Raw genomic sequence first — 22592 nt, 5'->3', positions numbered from 1 at the left:
GAGAGAAACAGGACACTACCAGTGAGAAAAGTGGGTTGAGACAGCAACAGTTTAGTAACAACAAAGGAAACCAAGAAAAACAAAACCAAGAAATGAGAAAAAGAAATAATAAAACAAAACAAAACTCCTACCTGAAAAAACTCAATTGTTTACTACAAGCCAAGTAATAGCCAGTCAGTTCCTGAGCAATGGCAGCTCTCACAAACTTCTTCCTGTTCTGCTGCTGAACATGACACATTTTAGTATGGGATATCCCTCTGGAGGTATGTAAGCCCTGCTCAGCAGTAGCCAAATAATCTCTGTGTTACCAGCTCTGGTTTGGTCACAAATCTAGAGCACAGTTAACACGTGTGCTACCATCAAGAAAATTATGTATCCAAATCAAAACCAGTACAACACAGTTCATATGTAAAAGCTGTAAGGGTATGGAATATATATTAAGATAAAATTATTATGTAAGTTTTAGATGAAAATACTATTGCATTTGTTATCATTAAATTTGGAATGATTCTGCTCCCCTCATCCTCAAGAAGTTATATATACTTTTAATATATTTTGAGATTGTAATATTCTGGTAACCTCCATTTTAAGGGATGGTAAATTTTAAATATTTCTGACTACTGTAGATGTTCAGCTAATTAAAATTTGAATTAGTAGTTAGGGAGAACTTTATTTTTCTTTGTGTACCCGCAGAGTTTGCTTTAATTAAAAGTAATTGAGTGAGACAAGTCAGAGGCAGTATTAATTTTTAAAACACTATGGTACCAGATTTCTAAGAAGGTTATACTTGCTTACTTCATGTTTTGGAATAAAGTAGTATCTGTAAATCTTTAAGGTGTACATATAGGCTCAGATTTCTCATATTTTATTTCACATGAGGTTACTCTACCATGTGTGAACAACTCATAACCTGAAATGGAAAAAGTCTCTATTGTAATTATCAACTAGAATTGCTATCATCTTTAGTTTATGCCCTGCAACTTTTCATAGGCCATATAAAAAAAAATCATAAATCATACCTCTTTGATTTTTTTATTCAGGGTATGTTTTTAAAGGAAGGATCCTAAAAAATCCTTTTAACATGAAGGATTTAATTTGAAAATGTGTGCTAAAGTCCTTCCAAATTCATACTGAGGTCAGGAATTTTCATAATTAATACAATACTTCAATTTAAATCTACCTTGCAGATGCCAAAGCAAACCCACTAAAAAGTGAATGACAGCTGCAATTAATTCTTATGATGTAATAATGACACATTAATTTTATTTCCAACCATGAACAGGTGACTTCAGGGTACAAAGCCACAACAATAAGTAATGCACTTCCTCCCCCCTTTCTGGATCCATTGCTGTCTCCTTCACTCATGGAAGACTCTGAGCTGAGGCAGCTGGTCCTGGAAATCCTGCACAACCTCATTGATCGGCACGACAACAGAGCCAAGCTGAGAGGCATAAGGTGCTGCTTTCTATTTATTACCTACTTGAAATTCCATTCATTACCTGAATAACAAGTACTGTTGATTTTTAAATGTTTTTGCCAATATGAATTATTAATGTACTGTTTTGGTAAATGCACAGTGCTCAGTGTCATTTATTCATGGCAAGTGTTTTACAGGTAAGCCTCAGAGCACAGTACCTTAAGTAACCATTACAAATATAAGTTTAGCTGTGTAGAAGACAGAATTTTATTTTTATTTGGTGTAGGTAAAAAATACATGATTGTCATGATTCTCTTTCTGGTTCTTCCTCTTCAACTGAAATTTGAATATCCTTCTTAAGCATGAATATAATTAAAATGGGAATTGGGTAAAGATCTGTTTGAATAATTCCTGTATTACACATTCTTTTCAGTTCCTATTTTTTTTTTGCTAAATCAGCACATATTTTCATTTGTAGAATAATACCAGATGTTTCTGATCTGAAGATAAAACGAGACAAGATTTCAAGGCAAGATGTGAGCTTCATGAAGAAGGTAATAGAATGAAACATCACTTTTCTACATAGAAATAAGTAACTGAAACAGTGGTTTTGCTTTTCTTCTACAGCTGTGATCTTGCAGCTAGTCACAAAGATAATTTTCAAGTTATTATAATCAAGTTACAGTGATTCCAATGTTGAGGTGCTCGAGGTACTTGAAAAATAATTCCATGCAATCAAATGGTAATTTATGTCTTCAGTTAAAACCTTTATATGCATGAAATTAGAACAGCATATGTCAAAACCATCATTCTGAAAAGATCTCCCTGTTGTTAGATCCCTGCACAGCATCTAGTTTTTGCTCAGTAGCACTATTTCACTTCTATGGCTTTTATTTTTGCCATATTTTTGTATTTTTTGACAATTTTGTGTTTAGAAATTTTATTGTAGCTGTGGTACAGGGACTTATGTCTTATGTTTTAGGTAAAGATGTCAAAGAAAGATAACTGCACAAAACAGTTATCTTTTAAAATATTATTTTCACAGGACTTTGTTCCAGGTGATCTCAGTATATTTGGTTCTAGAGAAAAACAGGGGTTTTGTAGGTGGTACTTACATGGAGTGACATTGCTTATAGTAGACACCTTGGATTTTATGAGGAAAAAATTCATAAAGCTGTCTTTCCTGACTGTGGTTTACCTTTGTAGGTGTGTAAACAAAAACCAGAAAATACTGAAGTAGGCCAAAATACTGGATGTGTAATGATATGGAAAGTAGAGTTGTACAGCATTCAAGTAACATTGCAAGATAAATGTTCTTGCAAAGTTAGTCCAGTTAATATTCTTTCCAGTACATGTACAACTGGAATAATACAAATATAAAAAATACTCCAACATTGGCAATTATTAGTAATGTGTCTTTTAAAAAGTGAATTAAATTTTAATTCATTAATTTAATATCTATGTTTTACAGCAATTTGGATAAGATGTATTTTGCTAAAGTTTTAGCTGTCAAACGAAATATTTGAATTGTTAATGTTGATCTGAAGAAAAGGGCAGAAGAGGAAAAGAGATTCTTCACAGGTCAAGAAAAGATCATACAGGCTTCTAAAAAATATATTTGAAATATATTTCCCTGGGAAATGGAATCAGTCAATGATTATCTGTGTGATACTGTTTCAGGTGCATCTCATAGGTGTAATGTTGCTCACTGCATGTTAGCAGCCTCTCTTCCCAGATGCTCTGCATAATCAAAGGATAGGGATGAGGCATCTCCAGAAGTTTGTTGATATCTGTAGGCCCAGTTAGATGTTTGATGTTACATGGGGATCCTGAGGCAATTGTGTATCACACCCAGGTGGAATGGAGCCAAACACAGGCACAAAACTCTTCATCTCAGACCACTTGCTCGGTTTATATTGATCCTTTCTTTGAAGGGAAATATTTAACTTCTTGCATTTTCCAGTCTTCTAGAAAGATGCATATTGAGAAAATCCACATAATAATTTGTTTTCCTATTTCTTTATCAGTGGAATAAAAAGTTTTGTTACTTTTATTTTCCAAATATACTGGGTCTTTAAACAGCTAACCTTTATTGTGTAGTAGCTTCTGTTTCTCTCTTCTCTAAATACAGTGTGTATTTGAACAACTCTTTGATTTTAGAAGTAATAAAAAGATCAACAATGTCATCATTATTTCTTAAATGAATATGTCTTGTTTGAAAAAGAGGGGTTGAAAATCACTTTCCTTCTCCTTCTAGAGCTGAATTAATGTGTCTAGATCTTATGTCTAGGTCTTTAGACCTTGAAAATTGTGTCAGCTGATACAGACTTGTAGTCCCCCCCACAGATAAGAATGCTGGGGTGGTACTGAGCTGTGTGTTCCATACAACACCTGCTGCTTGTCCTGTGTTTCTTGTGTTTGCATTTTTCTTTTTGTGTTCAGAGATTTGGTTAGCCATGGTGTTATGAGAAGAAAGTCACTTTTGAAGTGGAGAGTCTTTCAGTAAATGACTTTTTCACTAGACTACAGCCTCCCTACACAAATCAGTAAATGAGCCCTGCTCACCTTCTGAAACACTTTCTAGCAGAATTTTTTCTTGCTTTGCTGTTTGAGCGGAGTTGCCTAATGAGCAAATTTGATGTCTTCACAAGGGCAGCACTTGGAGCTCATCAGTTACTCAAATGTTCTTGAGAATATTTCAAGATTACTTTTTTGGTTTCTCCTCTTCATAAATGGGCAAATGTATTTTTTCTAATATTTCAACAGGAAATGAATTCCAACATCTGATACTGTGCATGCAATTCTCTGTATCATCTCTATCTGTACATTTGTGCATAAAATAGAACAGTGCGGTGTTTATAAAGAAGCTGTTGTTAGAAACTTGAGGTCTGTTTGATTAATATTGTACCTGTTTGTGTGTGTATGTGTACACATGTATTTTATCCTTTTGATTTTTTTGATTCTATCTCATTTAATCTAACATTGAAGTTGGCCCTGTTTGGTGTAGAGAGTTGGAGTAGAAGACCTTCAAAAATCCTTTCTAGCATAAATTATTCTATTATTTAATACCCATTTTCCCTTTTATGTCTTTTATAGCATGGTCAGCAGTTGTACAGACACATCTATTTAGGCTGCAAAGAAGAAGACAACGTCCAAAAGAACTTTGAACTCCTGTTTACATCTCTAGCACTTACCACAATTGAACTGGCCAATGAAGAAGTGGTTATTGACCTCATTCGATTAGCTATTGCCTTGCAGGTATGAGTCTATGCTGGGTTCATTGACTGACAGTTTATATGTGTGATTGGAGATGAAATCTCATAATTTGGTCCGAACATGATTGATCACTAAGGAAGTGCACTTTGTATGTACACTTACTAATGGGGAAACTTCACAAAATCAGTTTTGTAACACACTGCCACAGCATGTGCTGTTCAGGAAAAACAGCAGATGTGGAAATTTATTGAAGCATTTGTTAGAATTACTGATTCTCATTAGCAGAACGACAGGGTGTTCTCTCAACCTATGACCTTGTGTTCTGTATAAATATATGGACTGTCTGCACCCAGGATGAAAACTTCTGTATAATTGATTGGTTGGGAAAAGTTACTAAACCAGGCTATTTAATCTTACCTTAGAGCAAAATTCTGTCAGTGTCTTAGATTTTATTCCTTAACATTTCATTAATAGGTTCAAATATTAACTCATACTTGCATACAGTCCTCAGGGAAACTGGATAACTTACTAAGTTTATCTGTGTTGAAATCAAAAATAAAGTAGTGCTAACATGTGCCCTGGAAATTTGATTCCCAGTTCACTCTGTCATTAACCTTATTCCCAAATGTGCAGCTGCATTATAAAAAATCTGAAATGCAGTGTGCATCCTTAACTTTAAAATATGAACCAAATCTTTACTTGATGGAAATGACATTAGGAGTTTTACTAGAGCAAAAGTAATGCAATTTGAATAAACATAGAAGTGCTAATATGCATTAAATAGTTCCCTCTATTGTGCTCTATCTGTGAATCACACTGGTGGTCTTTATTATCAAACTGCTGTTTCTCATATTCCTGAGAAAATGTTATGATCACAGGTGGCCAGGACAAGAGACTACCAGTTATTAATCTGTGCTTCTGACTGAGAAACAATTTTGAGATGAGTAAATTTATTTCTCTTCATAATAGTTGAATCATTTAAGCTCTCTGACTTCAGATCAATACGTTCCTACTTCAGGAGTGAGCTAAAAGACTGGAATTTTAAGATAAGAGATACCAAAATTTAAGTAATAGCTGATAAACATCATATGTCAGGTAGTGTTACCAGTGATAATTTTGACTTCTGTATACTCAGGACAGCCTGCTAACTTTGGAAAACATAATGCTACCCCTTTTTTTCCAGGACGTTGCCATCATCAATGAGGATAATCTGCCAATGTTTAATCGTTGTGGTGTCATGGCGTTGGTTGCAGCATATCTGAACTTCCTGAGTCAGATGATTGCAGTTCCTGCCTTTTGTCAGCATGTCAGCAAGGTAACACATAGTTAAAAAATTCAAGTCATTTAGAGCAATACACGTTTTACTGTGAAATCAGTAAATAGCTTGTGTCGGGTATTTGCTTATGGTGTTGATCTCCTGTGTTTGTCTCCACTGACATTGTTCTTGATCTTCAGTCTCTCATGACATTACTTGCTGGCTTAAAATTATAAACAAGGTAATCTTCTCTCAAGGTATAGCATTTTTATTTTGCTTATGTCACCATATATAAAGGGCCAAATCTGGTATAAGACTTTATGGCCCCACTGTCTTTAGTAAAACAGTATTGACATGCACAAGACCATGAGAACCAGATGTTTAGTCTAAAGGGTGAGAGCCATAGTTTCTTTCCCTGGTTAAAAGAAATCTCAAGTGTCTCATTTGTGTTGAGGTGGATGTTAGTGAAAGTTAGGTATTTGAGAAAACAACTGTGGAACTACTCTGTTTGTGCTATTTGACTTGGGGTTTTTTTTCAGGTCATTGAAACCAGAAGTGTGGAAGCAGCTTATTTTCTACCAGAAACAATTTTCAAAGACAAGTGCGAGTAAGTAGATACAAAATGGGAATTAGTGAACAGTGAAGTCCCCATTTTACTATTAAAATCATATATCATTGAAAAATGTACCATGTGTGAAATAACCCCAGGGGTTTTATGGTGCTCTGGACAGGCAAAAGAAATCCAAGCATTAAAAGCATGTACACTTGAAGGGGAAAAAAAAAAGTGGGTTTCAGATGTTTTCCTTGTAGTCAGAGGCATTTATGCACAATAGGATGCTCAGTGTGCTAACACAGGAAAATAACTTTTCATTGAATCACAGAGTGGGTGAGGCTGGAAGGGATATCGAGGTCATCTGGTTCAAGCCCCCTGCTTAAGCAGGGTCACCTAGAGCAGACTGTTCCACAGGACCACATCCAGATGCTTTGGAATATCTCCAGGGATGGAGACTCCACAGCTTCTCTGGTTAACCTGCTTCAGTGCTTGGTCACCATCCTGTTGGCACAAAAAAGTGCTTCCTGATGTTCAGACAGAACCTTCTGTGTGACAGTTTGTGTCCATTGCCTCTGGTTCTGTCACAGAGCAGCACTGAGAGGTGTCTGGTTCTGAGGCCTTTCCACCCTCCCTCCCTTACTGGAGCTGTACACACTGATGAGATCCCCCTTCTCCTCTCCACGCTGAACGGGCCCAGCCCTCTCAGTCTTCATTGGAGAGATGCTCCAGCCCCATTATCTGCCTTACTGACCCTTGGTGGGCTCTCTACGTGTCCTGGCTAGCCCAGCTTCTGACTCAGCACTCCAGGTGTGGCCTTACCTCCTCCCTTGACCTCCTGGTGCAGCCCAGAATACCCTCAGTCATTTTTGCCACAAGGGCACACTGCTGGCAAATGACAAATATTACAATTAAATAATTACTATTAGTATTACTGTTGCTGTGCAGGCTTGTTTTGTTTTATTTAGCAGAGATCATAGTCTCTCAAGATGTAGCAGAATAGGTGAGGAACATATTTCAGAAATACAAGAAGTGTTAATAATGCAGAAGTTTTCAATGGTCTGATTTTAGGTGTGTACTCGTTCCTAAAATACTGACCAAGCTTTATTTCCATGAAATCATTACCATTGACCTTTCTTGGTTGCTCATGAACATTAGAAAAATATTTTACTTAACCAATGAATATCTGTTGCTAGACAATAACTTTAAATATATGTTTTGACAGTCTTCCAACATCCTTGGAGAAGGATGAAAAAGATTTATTTTTCCTGACGAACAAGATTGCAGAATCATTGGGAGGCAGTGGATACAATGTGGAAAGATTATCAGTTCCATATGTGCCTCAGGTAACAGGTGAGTGGTGATTAGTAGCAACACCACTTAGTACCAGTTATTAAGAATGTTTTCCTGATGTGCTGTGTGACAGTGAAATGTAATGTGACTGCTTGGCAACAAAACTTAATCAGGTCATTTTGTCTTCTCAAGGTGTTTTTTTCCCTCTCATTAGCTACTGTATTATTGCTAAGAAGTTTCAACTATTTGTCCTTTTAAGATTTTTTTTCCTTGAATAATGGAAGTGAGGCAGAAAGTCCTAGAACTCCCTTTGACTCTCTTTAATGACATCTTTGCTTCAAAAGAATACCTGTGCTAACTTGATGTAGAAAATGAGGAAGGAATATACAAGTCAGCTTACTTTATCCTTTTCATGTAAACATTGGATGAAAGATACTCTGTCCTTTTGCCATATGGTCTCGTGCTGGTTTATTTGTCTTAGTTAAATTCTCAATGAGCAGATGTTAATTTAAGCAAGAATGAGATGTTTTCCTCCATCAGATACCTATGCAAGCTTAGTGTCAGGTAACAGTGGAAATGAAGTGTTGCCTGAGGAAGGGTTGTGGGACTTCATGCTGCACAGGCTAAGTGGGTAATGTGAGAAGGGCTAGCTAGTATGTGACATTTGTATGCTTTTGGCTTTTAACATATTTTCAACAGCCAATTAAACAACTGACTGAAAAAATTGATTTAAGAATTTGTTGTTAACCATATGTGTTTTGTGGCTGTATATAACTGGTTGCTATTGTAATACTCTAGGGGATACCCCAGCCCAAAGCATGGCCTTTTAAAAGTACCTATCAATAAAATGTGATTTCTGTATTCTGTAGCTCACACACAGAAAGAGCCAAAGTACAAGCAGTGAATGCCAGATGTGTTACTCTTGCAGTCTGATTCAGAGACATTGCTGCCTGCTCTTGAATATCTGTTTTGGATAGTTATTGTGGGAGGAATTGAGTTCTCCAGACAGCAGCTGTGGTTATGTCCCAAATGCAAGCAGGCACATTAGTGATATGTTACAGCACAGCCAGTGTCTGTTTTCTGTTACTGGTTGTCTTCTTCTAAAAAAGATAATGTTCCTGTACTTATCTCTTCTGGCATCTAAAAAACCAGTTAACATTATATTTTAGTATTGGCAGAAGAGGTAGGCAGCAAGTGAGGAAATGTTGCAGGCTTTGAGTGAATGAGAATGGAGTGAGGAAGATAGCCTGGTTTGAAATTTATATTAAGCCTCTTCTAGAAATTCAGATATATTTGTACCCAAATGACCTCACTAAGGTTTTCTTGTATACTTTGCTAAAAATGCATTCCCACACAGGAAGAGACGTAAGTTCTGACATCAGCATTAATTGAGTTTAGCTGGAAGTGTGTGATTAACTGCCTCTGCAGGTGATGAGAAATTGCCATATTTAATCCTAAGTCTTAGCGTATATTAATCAGATGAGTTTGGGGATTTTGTAATTTTTTATAAAGAGCAGCAACCAAAACTTGTTCCTTGACTGTTGCCGTAGTTAAGTTCACTGATCTCTGATCCTGTGGAATATTGAGCTTCCCAAGCTTTTCATTTAACTAAATCAGGACCAATATTTTGGAATATTTTGGAATTCCTAAGCTTTTCTTTTTTTACTGTAATGAAATGTTACACTTCTGCTATTTATATTAAAATGCTAGAATGTAGTGTTTCAAAAGAGATCATTAATCTTAATGAAAAAAGATCCATTTTTTGTATATTTCCTGTGACTCCTAGGGTTGAGCTCAAAACACAAGTAAATATTTCATCCTAATTATTTCTAGTATTTCCAAATATCAGTGATAAGATGCTTAACAGTGATTTATAGACATAATTTTGTTATCTTGTCTTTGTTTCATATCTTCATACTTCTTGACAACTAGAAAGACATTTGTATTTGCAAATTTTTATACCTGTTTCTCTTTCTTACTTAAGGGAGGTAGAAAACTAATAATTTAAAAGCCTTTCAATCTTTTTTTTTCTATTCATTATATATATATGTATATGTATGTATATATATATATATAATCCAACTCTATTTCCATCAGGCAAAAAACCTCATAAATGCAGACACAAGTCAAAAGGTAAAAATGAGCTGTAGGTCAGCCTGCTCTCCTGCCTGTAGCGTGTCCCTTTAGGATGTGCAGTCAAAAAATGCTTTTAGAAGGCCTAAAGACATTTAGGCCAGAAATTGTGCTGTACTTAGTGGACTTAGTTTCCTTATGCTTTTTTTTTATTATTTTTTCTCTCCTTGACATGCCTGTAGCAATGTTTACTGCTGTGGCAATTTGCTGTTGTGTTTACTCATGATTTGGTACTCTACCAAATGGTAGCTTCCTGTTTTATTTTCCTGGGCAGGTCATAGAGCCATAGGTAACATTTTTGTGATGGTACTAATTACCTCTTTGAGTGATGTTACAAAAACCTGTAGAAAATTGGAAGAAACTCTCAGTTGTTCAAAGAATGATGATTCATCTTAGTCACTGGCCATTCAGGATAATGACAAGCATCCATGAGAAGAGGCACCTTAAAGGTCATCTTGTTCCAAGCCCCCTGATGATGGGCAGGGACTCCTTCCACTATCCCAGGTTGTTCAAAGCCCCATCCAACCTGGCTTTGAACACTGGTAGGGATGGGGCAGCCACAGCTTCTTTGGTCAGCCTGTGCCAGTGCCTCACTATCCTCATGGGAATTTCTTCCTAGTATCTAATCTAAATCTTCCCTCTTCTAATTTAAAGCCATTGTCCCTTGCCAAAAGTGATGGATCCCACCTGGGTCAGTGAGGTGACACACAGAGCTGCTCCCATTGCCCCTGGCCAAGGCTTCTGGGACAGCCTTGGCAGGGACTGGGACAGTGAGTGTTGGGGCTCCATCACTGTCCCCGAGCCCCTGGGCTCCTTTATGTGTGGATGAACACTGTATCCTATAAGAGAAAAAATGGTAATTCTCACAATGCTTTTACCCACTTAATATGTTGAAATTAGAGATAAATGGGCATATATCAAACTTGCATATATCAGATGGAAGTTTAGTGAGGCATCCATTACAAAAATGAATTTTATCCAAAGTAGTCCCTAAAATGTATCTTTTTGTTTGTCAGTTATAAAGAGAGCAGCAAGATGGCAGCAGAGATGTGGTTTTGTTGAGTGTTTTCTCTTGGGAGCTGAGGTGATTTCCTCAGATTTGGAATGTATTGGGTCATGTACCAGTGAGCCATCAGGGATTAAAAATTCAGTAAATCCTTCAGAATGCCATTTCAAATGCTCAGGGCCTCTCAGAACTTGGCAAATATTGGTAGAATTCAAGTGTTTTTCACTAATCTTGTTCTTTAACTGCCTCTCGGTCTTAAAATGACATTTCATTTATGTGACTTCTGAAAGTTATTTCTTGTTTTTTAAAAGCTGAGCATGTTCAGCTCTGCTGGAATGAATTTTGTTTGTTCCTGCTCAATATTTGTACTGCAAAAGCAGTTTGCTTGACTAGAAGTGGTTTAAACAAAGGTTGCAGAGGAACCAGCATAAATTACTTTTTCATGGGGGAGTTTTACAGTCCTTCTCCTTTTTTTAGTATCAAGTGCCTGTAGATGCTTATAACTATGTAGTGCAAGTCATCAAATAATAATAGCAATAATTTGATCAATCAAATGGCTTGATCTTGGATAAAATCTAAAATGTGATATTGCAATTCATGTTTTTTTAAATGAGATACACAAAAGTCAGGCCACTCAAGTGTCTGTTTGTCAGGGGATGCGTGTGGCAAGTCTTAAAATGTATTTCTACTGTTCATTAAAATGTTTTATTAATATATTGAATGTCAAAAATGAGAGAGCACTAGTGGTGCATTGTCCAAGAACTGCAGGCACAGAAGGAGATTCCATCAGCTGATGGATCATTTGATCGTAATCTCCTTATGCATTAATTAAATTGTGCTGCTTCTTTTAGTGTCAGCACAGTTGGTCTTATTCTGACAACTTTTTAGGCCAGCTGGACCTGCTGAAATATTTGTAGGAAGTGAGAAAGGGAGAGAATTTTTTTCACCCAGTAGATTTTTAGACTTGCTGAATATGGTACTTGTAGCAACAAGAATAAGAAAGGATTGTTGTTCATTTCCATTCAGAAATCTTTGTTTCTTCTGTCAATGAATCATCTTCCAAGAAGACCTTTTATGTTTCAGAATATCTTAAAATTAAGACCTTAATATTTCAATATCACAACAACAACAAAAAAAAAATTCAGGCTTTGGTAAAGGATTTTACAGCTATGTATCATTGTGTGCTATGGGATTTATTATGCATTTGAATAAGACCTCAATTCTTAAAATTCTGGACTTTCAAGGGAATGTTGAAAAAATCCATAATGAGAGGAGGGAGGAACTACAAAAAGGTTATTTTTCTTCATATTTAGTAATTTAGAGCAGTAATTCTAAATGAATCATTTTTCACAATTCAAATGATAAAATAGATGACCTTGGGTTAAACAGGCATATGGAAATAAATCTGCATCTGATATGTAGAAATTTGACTGATTATTTCAAGAGTGTTATGCAAAAAGTGAGAATTTCTTCTTGTATTAGATGAGGACAGACTCTCCAGGAGGAAGAGTATTGTGGACACAGTGTCTCTTCAGGTGGATATTCTGTCTGGCTGCAACACAGAGGATAAGGTATGAAAATCACAGATTATTTTAAAGAAGCATCTTAAGTGGAGGGAGGGGGGAATGCAAGTGAAGTTTTCCCAGGAAGTCAGATATCTGATTATTCTAGCAATGGTAAATACTTTAGGTAAATACTTTGTTTCTTTAAGTTGTGTGTTTCCAGAGTTGTCAAAGACACTCTGCTAATCTTATTTTATAAAAGAGTAAAGTATTTTGTCACTATAGTTTTTACAGATAGTACTGCAGATTATGGTATAGCAATACATTTATTTACATGCTGAACAACTGATATTTTATGAGTAAACATTCTAAAATGTTTTCTTTGACTTCTGAGGGATACAATAAATTTCAGCATCTGTATCCCCCTATCATTTGAAGTATTTGAGAGACTTGTTCAACAGCCTGGGTCTGTGAGATACAAGCCTAGAGAGAGAGAAGCTGGTGGGAGACCTGCAGTCTCTGAGTGGGACAGGCTGTGTGCACCAGTGTCAGTGTTCCCCTCCAGAAGAGTTTGGCATGCAGCACGTAAGTCACAGGAAGGATAAAGTAGCAACAAAAAGTTCATATGTAGGGTAAAGGAGCTGATGCTAATTATTCCTTAGGAAGACTGCATTATAATTAAAATTATCCCACATCGCTTGACACTTCAGTTGAAGTATTTCTTAAAATAAATTTCTACTTCTATTGAATATTTTTCAAGGTTCTGCTGGTTTTTATTAACTAGATTTCTGCTGGCTGCATGGAGATTAGCTGTTAACATTGAGGTGTTTATGCCTCAGATGAGGTACAGATGATTCCTACTTTTGACATCCTCAAGCACAAACTGCCTGGAGACACAAAGAAAAACGTGTGGACTCAGTCAAATTGAGTGTTAATTACAAATTCCATATTAAACTATAGCAAAGGAGCAAGCTTTACTTTAGACAGATGTTGTATGCTTTGCATTATTATTATTACTATTATTATTTCTTTTGCTTTGTGCTCATGATAACCTCAGTTGATCTTTTGTGTTCACTTCTTGCTTTTGTGCCTTAGCAAGTAAATAGATAGAAGTTCATGAGAAAGAATAAAAAATGTTTGAAAAATAAGTGAGACAATCTGATCTCTAGCTTTCTGAAGCAAGTAAATGCTCCTCATGAGACTGAGGCTGTTTGACATTAATATTCTTTTTTAAAATCACACATTATATGTGCTTACATGTAATTGAACAACTCCCTTGAAAGTAGAATTAAATGAGAGAAGTTTCCTTTTCAGATTTCGAGTTCTGGCAATGTTATGTCAGATTATGTTAGACCTTTTTGAAGTGGATGTAGTGGTTGTACATAAAATCTTTTTATGGGTTCTCAGCTTAATGTGGTCTTAATGTAGTCCAGTGTCTTAGATAATTAATTACTTTTATCTCTTAAACACAAGAATTTATTAATTAGGAACACAAGAAGCAGAATATTCCTTGTTTATTTGCTTTATGAGGTTTGTTTACAAGTCAGAGGAGAAAACAATATTTTCCAGTATACACCTTCATACCTATGTATGAAATCTGGTTTTCTTGCTGAATAGATTAGTTAGTATAACAATCCATAACCATTAGCAGAACGAAACTGCAAGAAAACAAGCATAAATCTTTATGATTGAGAGGATTACCTACTTAATTGATGGATGTTTTAGGACATAATGATGTATGGTATAATATCTGCACTGAGATAGAAGATTGTTTATCCATAAAATAGCTGTTATTGTATACAATACAAATGCAATTCTTCTGCCAGTAGATGCAAAGTTTTTTGTGCTGCCAAGTCTGTTAGTGAATCCTAACTAATCCTCCCAAACAGGGAGGTGAGTTATTCCATAGTTATCTCCAAGTGAAAGCACTTGTAAATGCAGGTAGTGCTTCTGTGGTATTAATAACCAACTATAATGCTGGGTAATATCAGCAACTAATGTGGAGGTTAACTAGCACTATGAAAGGCACCCTTAAACAACTAACATTTACCAAATGTGAGTTGTGTTAAAGATGATTTCAGAACCTGAATATTCTTGATCTGTAGCCATATCCATGAATATTTGTCAAAAATGGTGTTTCCCTGTTTATTTTTTTTTTTATTTATTCAGAGGTAGAGAATACATGCTTATTAAGTAAAACCTATAAAACCTAGAAAAATATAATTTACAGCTACAGCTCATGAAATAATTCTCATGTAAAAAGGAAACTGCTACTTCCTTTTCCCTTAACAGTAGCTCAAGCCAATGAATTAAAAAATTGGAAGAATTCATCATCTTCTGAATGGAATAAAGGAATATTTTGCTACCTTACCTCTTATCTTAAATCATACTGGACCATTCTAAAGAGTTAGTGTTTATCAGGAAATATAAAAATGCTGCCTTTACATGTTAGAAGGTTTGAAGTGGGGAAGCTCAAGCCAAGAAACTGTGTTATGTTCAGGTGAACACTGTTCTGCCATTTAAGCATTCTCCCCTAATGCCATGAGGGTGGCTTCACTGTAAATATATTTACTGCTATGGAAACTACCTCTATAATGAATTGAAACACTGGTAATTCCTGGTGAAGAACATCTGCAGCAGCAAATGGATATTTGTATCAGTAGATAACAAGTTTTCTCATCAGACATAACTTGTTACATGAAGAGCCCTTTAACTCCAGTGTTTATGATGTAAGCACCAAATTATTTGGATCCACCAAATTATTTGTACCATCCATACTTTGGATGGTACAAAGTTATCCTGAAGCACTAACCATTTTTCACTCTACAGTCCACTGTCCATTGACATTATTAGCAACAACTGTCTAAGAACCAGTACTGAGATTTCACAGTATAGAAACACTACAGCTTATTCCTGACCTAAAGGACTCTTCTGCCAAGATCGAAATCCATTTATAAAGTATTATTGCCACAGAGCATCTTGACTACAATTTGGAAAGTTTTCATTGATCTCATTTGATAAAACTTTCCTCACTAACTTCAGTGGCTTAAAAATGGGAATTTGTGATCTGTTGGCTGTCACAGAAAGTCCAAATAAAGTTATTAGAGACTTGTAAGACAGAAAAGTTTTGGCTGTTTTGTCCTTCTGTGTTTATCATATTCCTTATTTTTTAGAATCTTATATGTGATGATTAAGGAGTTTTATTTCTATGTGTTTAGGTTGATAATACTGAAGAAATCACCTTTGAAGCTTTGAAGAAAGCCATTGGTAAGATTTATTACAGTTGTGTTCGTGCAGCATAGTTCTCAATTACTATGGAATTGCTAAAGAAAAAGGAGAGACCAGAAGAACATAAAATATTACTTTTATTTATTTTCAGCTAGTATATTTATTTAGAACTCCCATTATTTATTTCTAAATCTCTGAAATTATATCTTGATAATGTTAGTGAATTCATTTCATGAAAAGCATCTGAAAATGCCTGCCATCTATTACATTTGTGGTACAGCAAAGCTATAAATGTGAGATATTCAAGTTACATTGAGTGATTAATTATGAAGTAACTTGAGTGTTTTTTGTGTGTTAAGATTTTTGGGTCTTCAGTGCATTCAAAAATAGGTTGTAAATTACACGTCGTGGATTTTAAAGTACTAAGATATTTTAAAAGAATATTTTTTCTGACAAGTCACCTGGCTATGAGAACAAATAATTATCCAGATTCCTTATTTCATATTATTGTTAGTAATTGCTAATTAATGCTTTTCTGTCTACCAAAATCCTGTTTAAAATATGGATGAAACATTGATGTTTAGAACAGTAGACACATTCTAAATAGTAATTTAATCTGTCAGAATTCCAAGTGTGCCTAATCCCTGAGGTACTTAAATTCATTAGAGGCTGAAAAGTTTCCAGCTGCTTGTAGGTTCAGTTAGCTTATGGAGTTAACTGGCTTTTCCAAATTCTGATAGAAAACTCTGACCACCTGTCAGCGTGATACTGGGAGATTCTTGTTTCCTCTTCAATCTGAACCTGTGTGCAGTAAGTGAGAAGTGCAGGCAGTAAAGCAAAAGCAAGCTTGCATGTTACTTATAATTAAAAACTTAGTAAGAAAGGGGGAAAATTGGGTCCTCAAACCATCCCCCTGAAATTTTATCTGCCTCTTGCTTTAGGAATAATGCCCAATGACATCTCACTTGAGAATGGTTGCATCACTTCAAGCCTTGTCCACTTCTGCAGTGTGCATTTGATATATCTTGTACTTCATAGGCAAAGATTGCATTTGTCTTTATTTTGTTTTCATTGTTCTTTTAAGAAAACAATGGACTTGAAGAACAGGAAAAGGAAAAAAGGCGTCTTGTGATTGAAAAGTTCCAAAAAGCACCATTTGAAGAAATCGCAGCTCAATGTGAAACCAAAGTGAGTTTCTGCAAATGTCAGCACTGAGGATATCAGTGCATTAGTGGGCATGTGCTGGCTGAAGGTGATTTAAGTTGCCATGTCACTGCTGATGTTACTTCTTTAGAAGTTCAGTTCTTTGTTTTGTCTCCACTGCTATCATTGTTGGGAGATTCCAGTAATTTGAAGTGTGTTTTTGTTTCTTTCTAGACCATTTGGAAGGTACTGGGTAACTTCTACATTCTTCACCTTAGTATTTTCCTTGCTATCCTTGAAATCCAGGTTGACAGCCCATTCCTATTTCATTCTGGGATAGCTGGAGCAGCATTTAACCCACTATGTATTTTAAATAACTAAATGTATTTCAGGTTTGTTAAACTCCTGTCTGCAGCATCAGAATTTGCTATATAATTCTTGGCACTCCAGAGCAGGCTCACTTAATCTCAAATGCATCTTTAGGCTCGGAATCCTTACACCAGTGGCAAAGGAAATTAAGAAATGTGGCCTAGATTTACATGTGGCAGTGTAGGACACACTCACCTGGGTATGGCCTGGCACACCCATTGTAGCTCAGTTCAATAGCTAGGATTTAATAATTCAATTTTTTTTTTTTCTCTAGGCAAACTTGCTTCACGATAGACTGGCACAGATACTGGAACTCACCATCCGGTAAGGCTTCATGCAAGAAGAATATTGTAACTGACAAATTACTTTTAAAGCAATTGTAGCTATTTTCACATGGTCATGTCATAGTGTTGGCAAACACATGTAATAGGGAGAAAATAATTGCCTTAACTGAATGCTGTGGTTTAACCCTGATAGGCCCTGTGTAGCTTTATGTAGCCACTGGCATGACCCTCCTCAGCAGGATGAGGAAGTGAACTGGAAGGGTAAAAGAAAAATCATGGTTTGAGATAAGAACAATTTAATAACAGAAGTCACAGACACTAACAAAGCAAAGTAAGAAATTCATTCACTTGCCATGGGCAGGCAGGTTTTCAGCCATCTCCAGCCAAGAAGGGCTCTTTGGGAAGGCAAAAGCCATCACTCTGAATGTCCTTTTTTCCTACTTCTTTCCTTAAAGCTATTACTGCTGAGCATGGCACTGTATGATAGGGGGTATCCCATGGGTCAGCTGGGGTAAGCTGTCCCATCTGTGTCCCCTCCCACCTTCCTGCCCACCTGTAGCCTATACCCTGGCACAGCAGTGTGAGGAGCAGAAAAGACCTTGACTCTGTGTAAGCTCTGCTCAGCAGTGACAAAAATATCCCTGTGTTATCAACACTGTTTCCAGCACAGATCCAAAATAGAGCCCTATACCAGCTACTGTAAAAAGAAATGATGCAAGCCAAAACCAGCACATTGAAAAAGAGCACTTTTCATCACTTTGATTTTCTTAGTACTTTGAATCTTCCTGCTAGTGGGGAATATCTAGAAACCATGTCATTGTGTCTTACAGTATCTCTGTCACTATCAGTAGTATTGCAAGATGCTGTTTTTCCATTGCTGTATCTGGTTGAGAAAGTAATTAAACATTGAGGACCCCAAGTAGTACATGGTGTTATCACAGAGAGTTGTGCATATCATTATGCAGGATAAATAGTATTTATTAGCAATAAGATGCATTTTGATAGTTCTGTACCAACAGTGAAATTGATGATATAGACAAGAATATAAAAATCCTCAGGGCATGATAATTCCATTAGAATTTCAAGACTGGGATAAAATGCTGTTAGTATTTTATTATTTTATTATATACTGTTGGTATATATATATATATGGGGGGTAGTTTACTCTTGTTTCTTGCCTGTAAGTATGTAAATTTATAAAAATCAATCCATGTAACTATAAATTCTGTGTATTGGTTGTGCTTCTCACACAGTCCTCCGCCCAGCCCCTCAGGAACGATGACCATTACTGCTGGACATGCTCATTACCATTCTGTTCCAGTCTATGAGATGAAGTTTCCAGATCTTTGTGTGTATTAAGTGTCTTCTGAAGTCTGCTGGACATTATTTAGAGTAGAGTACAATAGAAAGAACAAGATGAGTTTTCAAATTTTTTGTTTATTGTATCTAATTTTAATATAATGATGGATATGAGCCAAAACCAGATTATTTTAGCCAAATTCATGAAACTGTCTTGAATTGTTTTATTCTGTAATATATTTTGAGTTAGGTTTTTCACATACCATGTTTCTTCATTTTCATATTTGAGTACATGTAAAAGTCATATTTAAAACTTGTCTTACCATATAGGTAAATATTTCAGTTACTCTAGGAATTTGTATTGCTTCAAATTCCTTTAATTGGAGATATTGTAACTGAAAAACCTATTAAAGCCTTTTTTTGTTTTGGTTTGGGTTTTTTTTTTGGTTGGTTGATTTGTTGGTTGGTTTTTGTTTTTTTTTTATTCCTCTCCACCTCAATTCTGTGTCGACCTAGAATGCTTTTGACTTGCTTCATCTTATTCAGTGTAACCAGTGGAGCACTAGCTGAGCTTCCTCTTGTTCATGCTGTCATAGCTACTTGTTTGTTTTGGAATAGACTGAAAAAACCCACAACCTTACACGTGTTCAAATACATGAATGAATTAATGGACACTTGTTAAGTGTATTTTGATGCATCACATAACGTGCTTTTTAGACAGATACATCCAGTATATGTCCTGTGTTTCTTGCTAAAAGTTAACTCTTAAGCTTTGCATAAGAGAGGAGAAATCTCCTCTTGAAGCACGGAATTGTGCAATATATTTCATGTCTTAAGATATATGGTTTACAGATTGTACTTTTGAAAACACTGTAGTATTTTACTGTCTGCTTTAGTATAAATACAGGAGAGATATATTTAGTATAGCAGAAAATAAACTGAGGGCATTTTAAATCATAAATACTGAAACTATATTCTATGAGATTTCTCTGTAGTTTATAACAGCTTTTTAGTGATATTTTAGAAATTGAAAGAAAACTCAATGAAATCAATTAAAAATCAAGAATTTATTACATATATTTTCAAGCAAAAGCATTTTTAGAGATGCATCTCTGTGTTTGTTTTTGTTTCATTTCTCAAACCTTTAAGATAACTTTCATAGGTTTATGTATCTGAGCATATACTATTCAAATGTAAATGAAGTAAAACTGATAGAGTAAATCATGAACATTTGATGATCATTGTCAAGGCAGTCTTCATGACTCACTAAATCCTGCAAGCAAAAAAAGAAAAACAGCATTCATTGATGCCATGAATAATAAGTTTAAGTCCCTTAATCTGTCTGAATCTGACTGGGGCAATGCAAACATGAATGAATGCTCTCAAATATCTATAATAAATGTAGACATTTAATTTAGTGTTTTGGATGAACAGTGAACCTGAACAAAGTAATCCAACTTCAGTTAGCCCTGCTTTGAGCAGGAGCTTGGTTTAGATCATTTTGAGAAGTCCCAACCTAACTTAATCTTTGCATAATTCAAGACCTGAAGGATTATGAAGCCCTGCTAATTTGCTGACTATTTGGAGCATTTGCAAACCTACTCTAAAAAAGATTTAAAGTTTTTTGAACTGTGGTCCGGTATTCTACTGGACTACATTTAAAAGCCTGATGTGTCATGACATCAGAGAAATATCAGGTACTTAAACCTATGAGATGACATGCTGAGACTTGCAGAAGGCATTCACAAAGCTCAAAAGGTAATTGAGACCTTCTTTTCAGTTTAACAGTGCAATCACAGCTGTTAGTGGATGACGAAACAGCCCCTTATCTACAGCATTCCGTTGTGATTTTTACTGCTGCAGCGTGTCAGCCTGATCAGACCACAGTCTACACATAAATAGGACTCTAGCTTTTAGTTTTCACTTTTTGTTTTCTTTTTTTTTTTTTAAGGTAAGATAATAGTTTTTTGGCCTTTATAAAGAGTGTAATTTTTTAAAAAGTCAATCCAACATAGGGATACAATGTAAAACACCTACCCACTCTGTCTTTTTTTAAGAATTTCACTCGGCGCTTTTGTACAAAAAGAAGGAGTCTAAGTAATAAAGAATGTACTTCTGTTTGCACTTGGGCAGTATGGAGACTGTGCTGTAAATACAGGATTGTTTCTGTGATTGAATTCTGTTGCATGAATGCTGCATGTGAAAAAACTAGATTCAGCGTTTCATTTTCTGTTCTGTTGATGAAGTATTTTTCCTTTATGGTGATGGTAGGTTCCTTGTTTCCAGTGTTCAGTTTGGGAAGTGCAGGTGTTGTGCAGGTGTAGTGCAGGGAGTGAAGAGCTTGTAACACTCTGTGTGTTCACATGATATTTAATTTCTTCCTTTATGGAAATTCAGGGAATCTGTAAGTTGATAATTGGTTCACTCTGGCCTTTCTAGACACATGGGAGATGGGAGTGACTGTAAAATGTATTGTTTTGGTAGTTGTTATATGAGCCAATGAATGAAACCAAAAGAATTAAGAATGCTGTTTGTTGTACAGTATAAAGCTGCTTTGTTTCACTTATCTCATATCTTAAGTTCTTCAAACAAGCAGAACTTAAAAGCTCCTTATGCAAACTGGCCCTGTGTTATCTGCAACACACTGAGCACTGTCTTAATGGATATAATTGGTACCCAGATTAAATGTATTTCAGCTGTTGCTTGGGGTTCTTTCCTGTTATGTCATCTTGAAAAAAATATAGCTTTTGGTAGTGAGTCACTTTAAGATAAATTAATTTCATGGTAATTTTAAAAGGTAGAAATAGCCTGTTGTCCAAAATCAGAGTAGGGCTAATTTGTCTGTTGTTCCAATGGTCATATATTCTGTACTGTACGTAATGAAGCAGTTTCAATAAATGTAAGAACACACTGTGCAATCTATATTTAAGCAATAAAATAAACCAAAATTTAAAAATTAGTATTTTCTAAGGTGTCAGTCAATTTTTATTGCTCCCAATTTATGTCAATTACTAATTTTTTAGCATTTAAAATAGCCCTTAGTTTACACAGCTTTTTCTTTTTTGCAGATATTACAGCAGTGCATCGTTATTAAACTACTACATTTATTTACCATTAAACCTGGACAGGCTTGAGAGGTGAGGCTGTGAGAATCTCAAGAGGCTCAACAAGGGCAAGTGCAAGGTCCTGCCCCTGAGATCAGGGCAATCCCAAGCACAAACACAGACTGGGAGAAAAATGGGTTGAGAGCAGCCCTGGGGAGGACTTGGGGGTGTTGGTGGGCGAGAAGCTCAACGTGGCCCAGCAGTGTGCTCTGGCAGCCCAGGAACCAAACTGTTCATGGGCAGCAGGGCAAGGGAAGGGATTATCCCTCTCTGCTCTGCCCTTGTGAGACCCCAGCAGAGGTCCTGCATCCCGCTCTGGAGCCCCCAAAACAAGACAGTTGTTGACTTGTCCAGAGGAGGCCACAAAGTTGATCAAGGGGCTGGAGCATCTCTGCTATGCAGATAAACGAAGTTGGGCCTGTTCATTCTGGGGTAACATAATTTCTTCTGGCTCTGGAGAGACCTTGTAGCACTTTGTAGTACCTAAAGGGGATTCAGGAGAGCTGAAGAGGGACTTTGGGCAAGGGCATGCAGTGATAAGACAAGGAGGAATGGCTACAAACTGAAAGAGTAGGTTTAGATTAGATATTAGGAAGAAGTTCTTTCCTGTGAAGGTGATGAAGCACTGGAACAGGCTGCCCACAGAAGCTGTGGATGCACCATCCCTGGAAGTTCATGGCCAGATTGGATAGGGCTTTGAGCAATCTTGCCTGATGAAAGGTGTCCCTGACCATGGGACAAGCAGAGAATTCAGTGCTTAAACACTGAATACTTAAATACTTAAAATACTGAA

General features: G+C 36.1%; 1 protein-coding gene across 9 annotated transcripts in view; it reads left to right on the top strand.

Moving 5' to 3' along the window:
• Positions 1–21654, top strand: part of EFR3A (EFR3 homolog A) — a 74933-nt gene extending 53279 nt beyond the window's left edge. For 5 of the 9 annotated variants that reach the window (XM_056483118.1, XM_056483117.1, XM_056483116.1 and 2 more), the window contains 11 exons: positions 1283–1455; positions 1896–1971; positions 4514–4675; positions 5817–5948; positions 6428–6495; positions 7664–7791; positions 12353–12441; positions 15591–15639; positions 16685–16788; positions 17387–17436; positions 18650–21654. In XM_056483118.1, coding sequence (XP_056339093.1) covers positions 1283–1455; positions 1896–1971; positions 4514–4675; positions 5817–5948; positions 6428–6495; positions 7664–7791; positions 12353–12441; positions 15591–15639; positions 16685–16788; positions 17387–17436; positions 18650–18755 — 1137 coding nt within the window. In that variant the 3' untranslated portion in view covers positions 18756–21654. The remainder of the gene's footprint in view (positions 1–1282; positions 1456–1895; positions 1972–4513; positions 4676–5816; positions 5949–6427; positions 6496–7663; positions 7792–12352; positions 12442–15590; positions 15640–16684; positions 16789–17386; positions 17437–18649) is intronic. The other 4 variants (XM_056483119.1, XM_056483120.1, XM_056483115.1 and 1 more) reach the window with 1 other exon arrangement.
• Positions 21655–22592: the final 938 nt, after the last annotated feature.

The sequence above is a fragment of the Oenanthe melanoleuca genome, chromosome 2 (assembly GCF_029582105.1).
Source record: "Oenanthe melanoleuca isolate GR-GAL-2019-014 chromosome 2, OMel1.0, whole genome shotgun sequence".
Taxonomy (NCBI): Eukaryota; Metazoa; Chordata; class Aves; order Passeriformes; family Muscicapidae; genus Oenanthe; species Oenanthe melanoleuca.
This window is presented reverse-complemented; position numbering and strand designations above follow the sequence as displayed.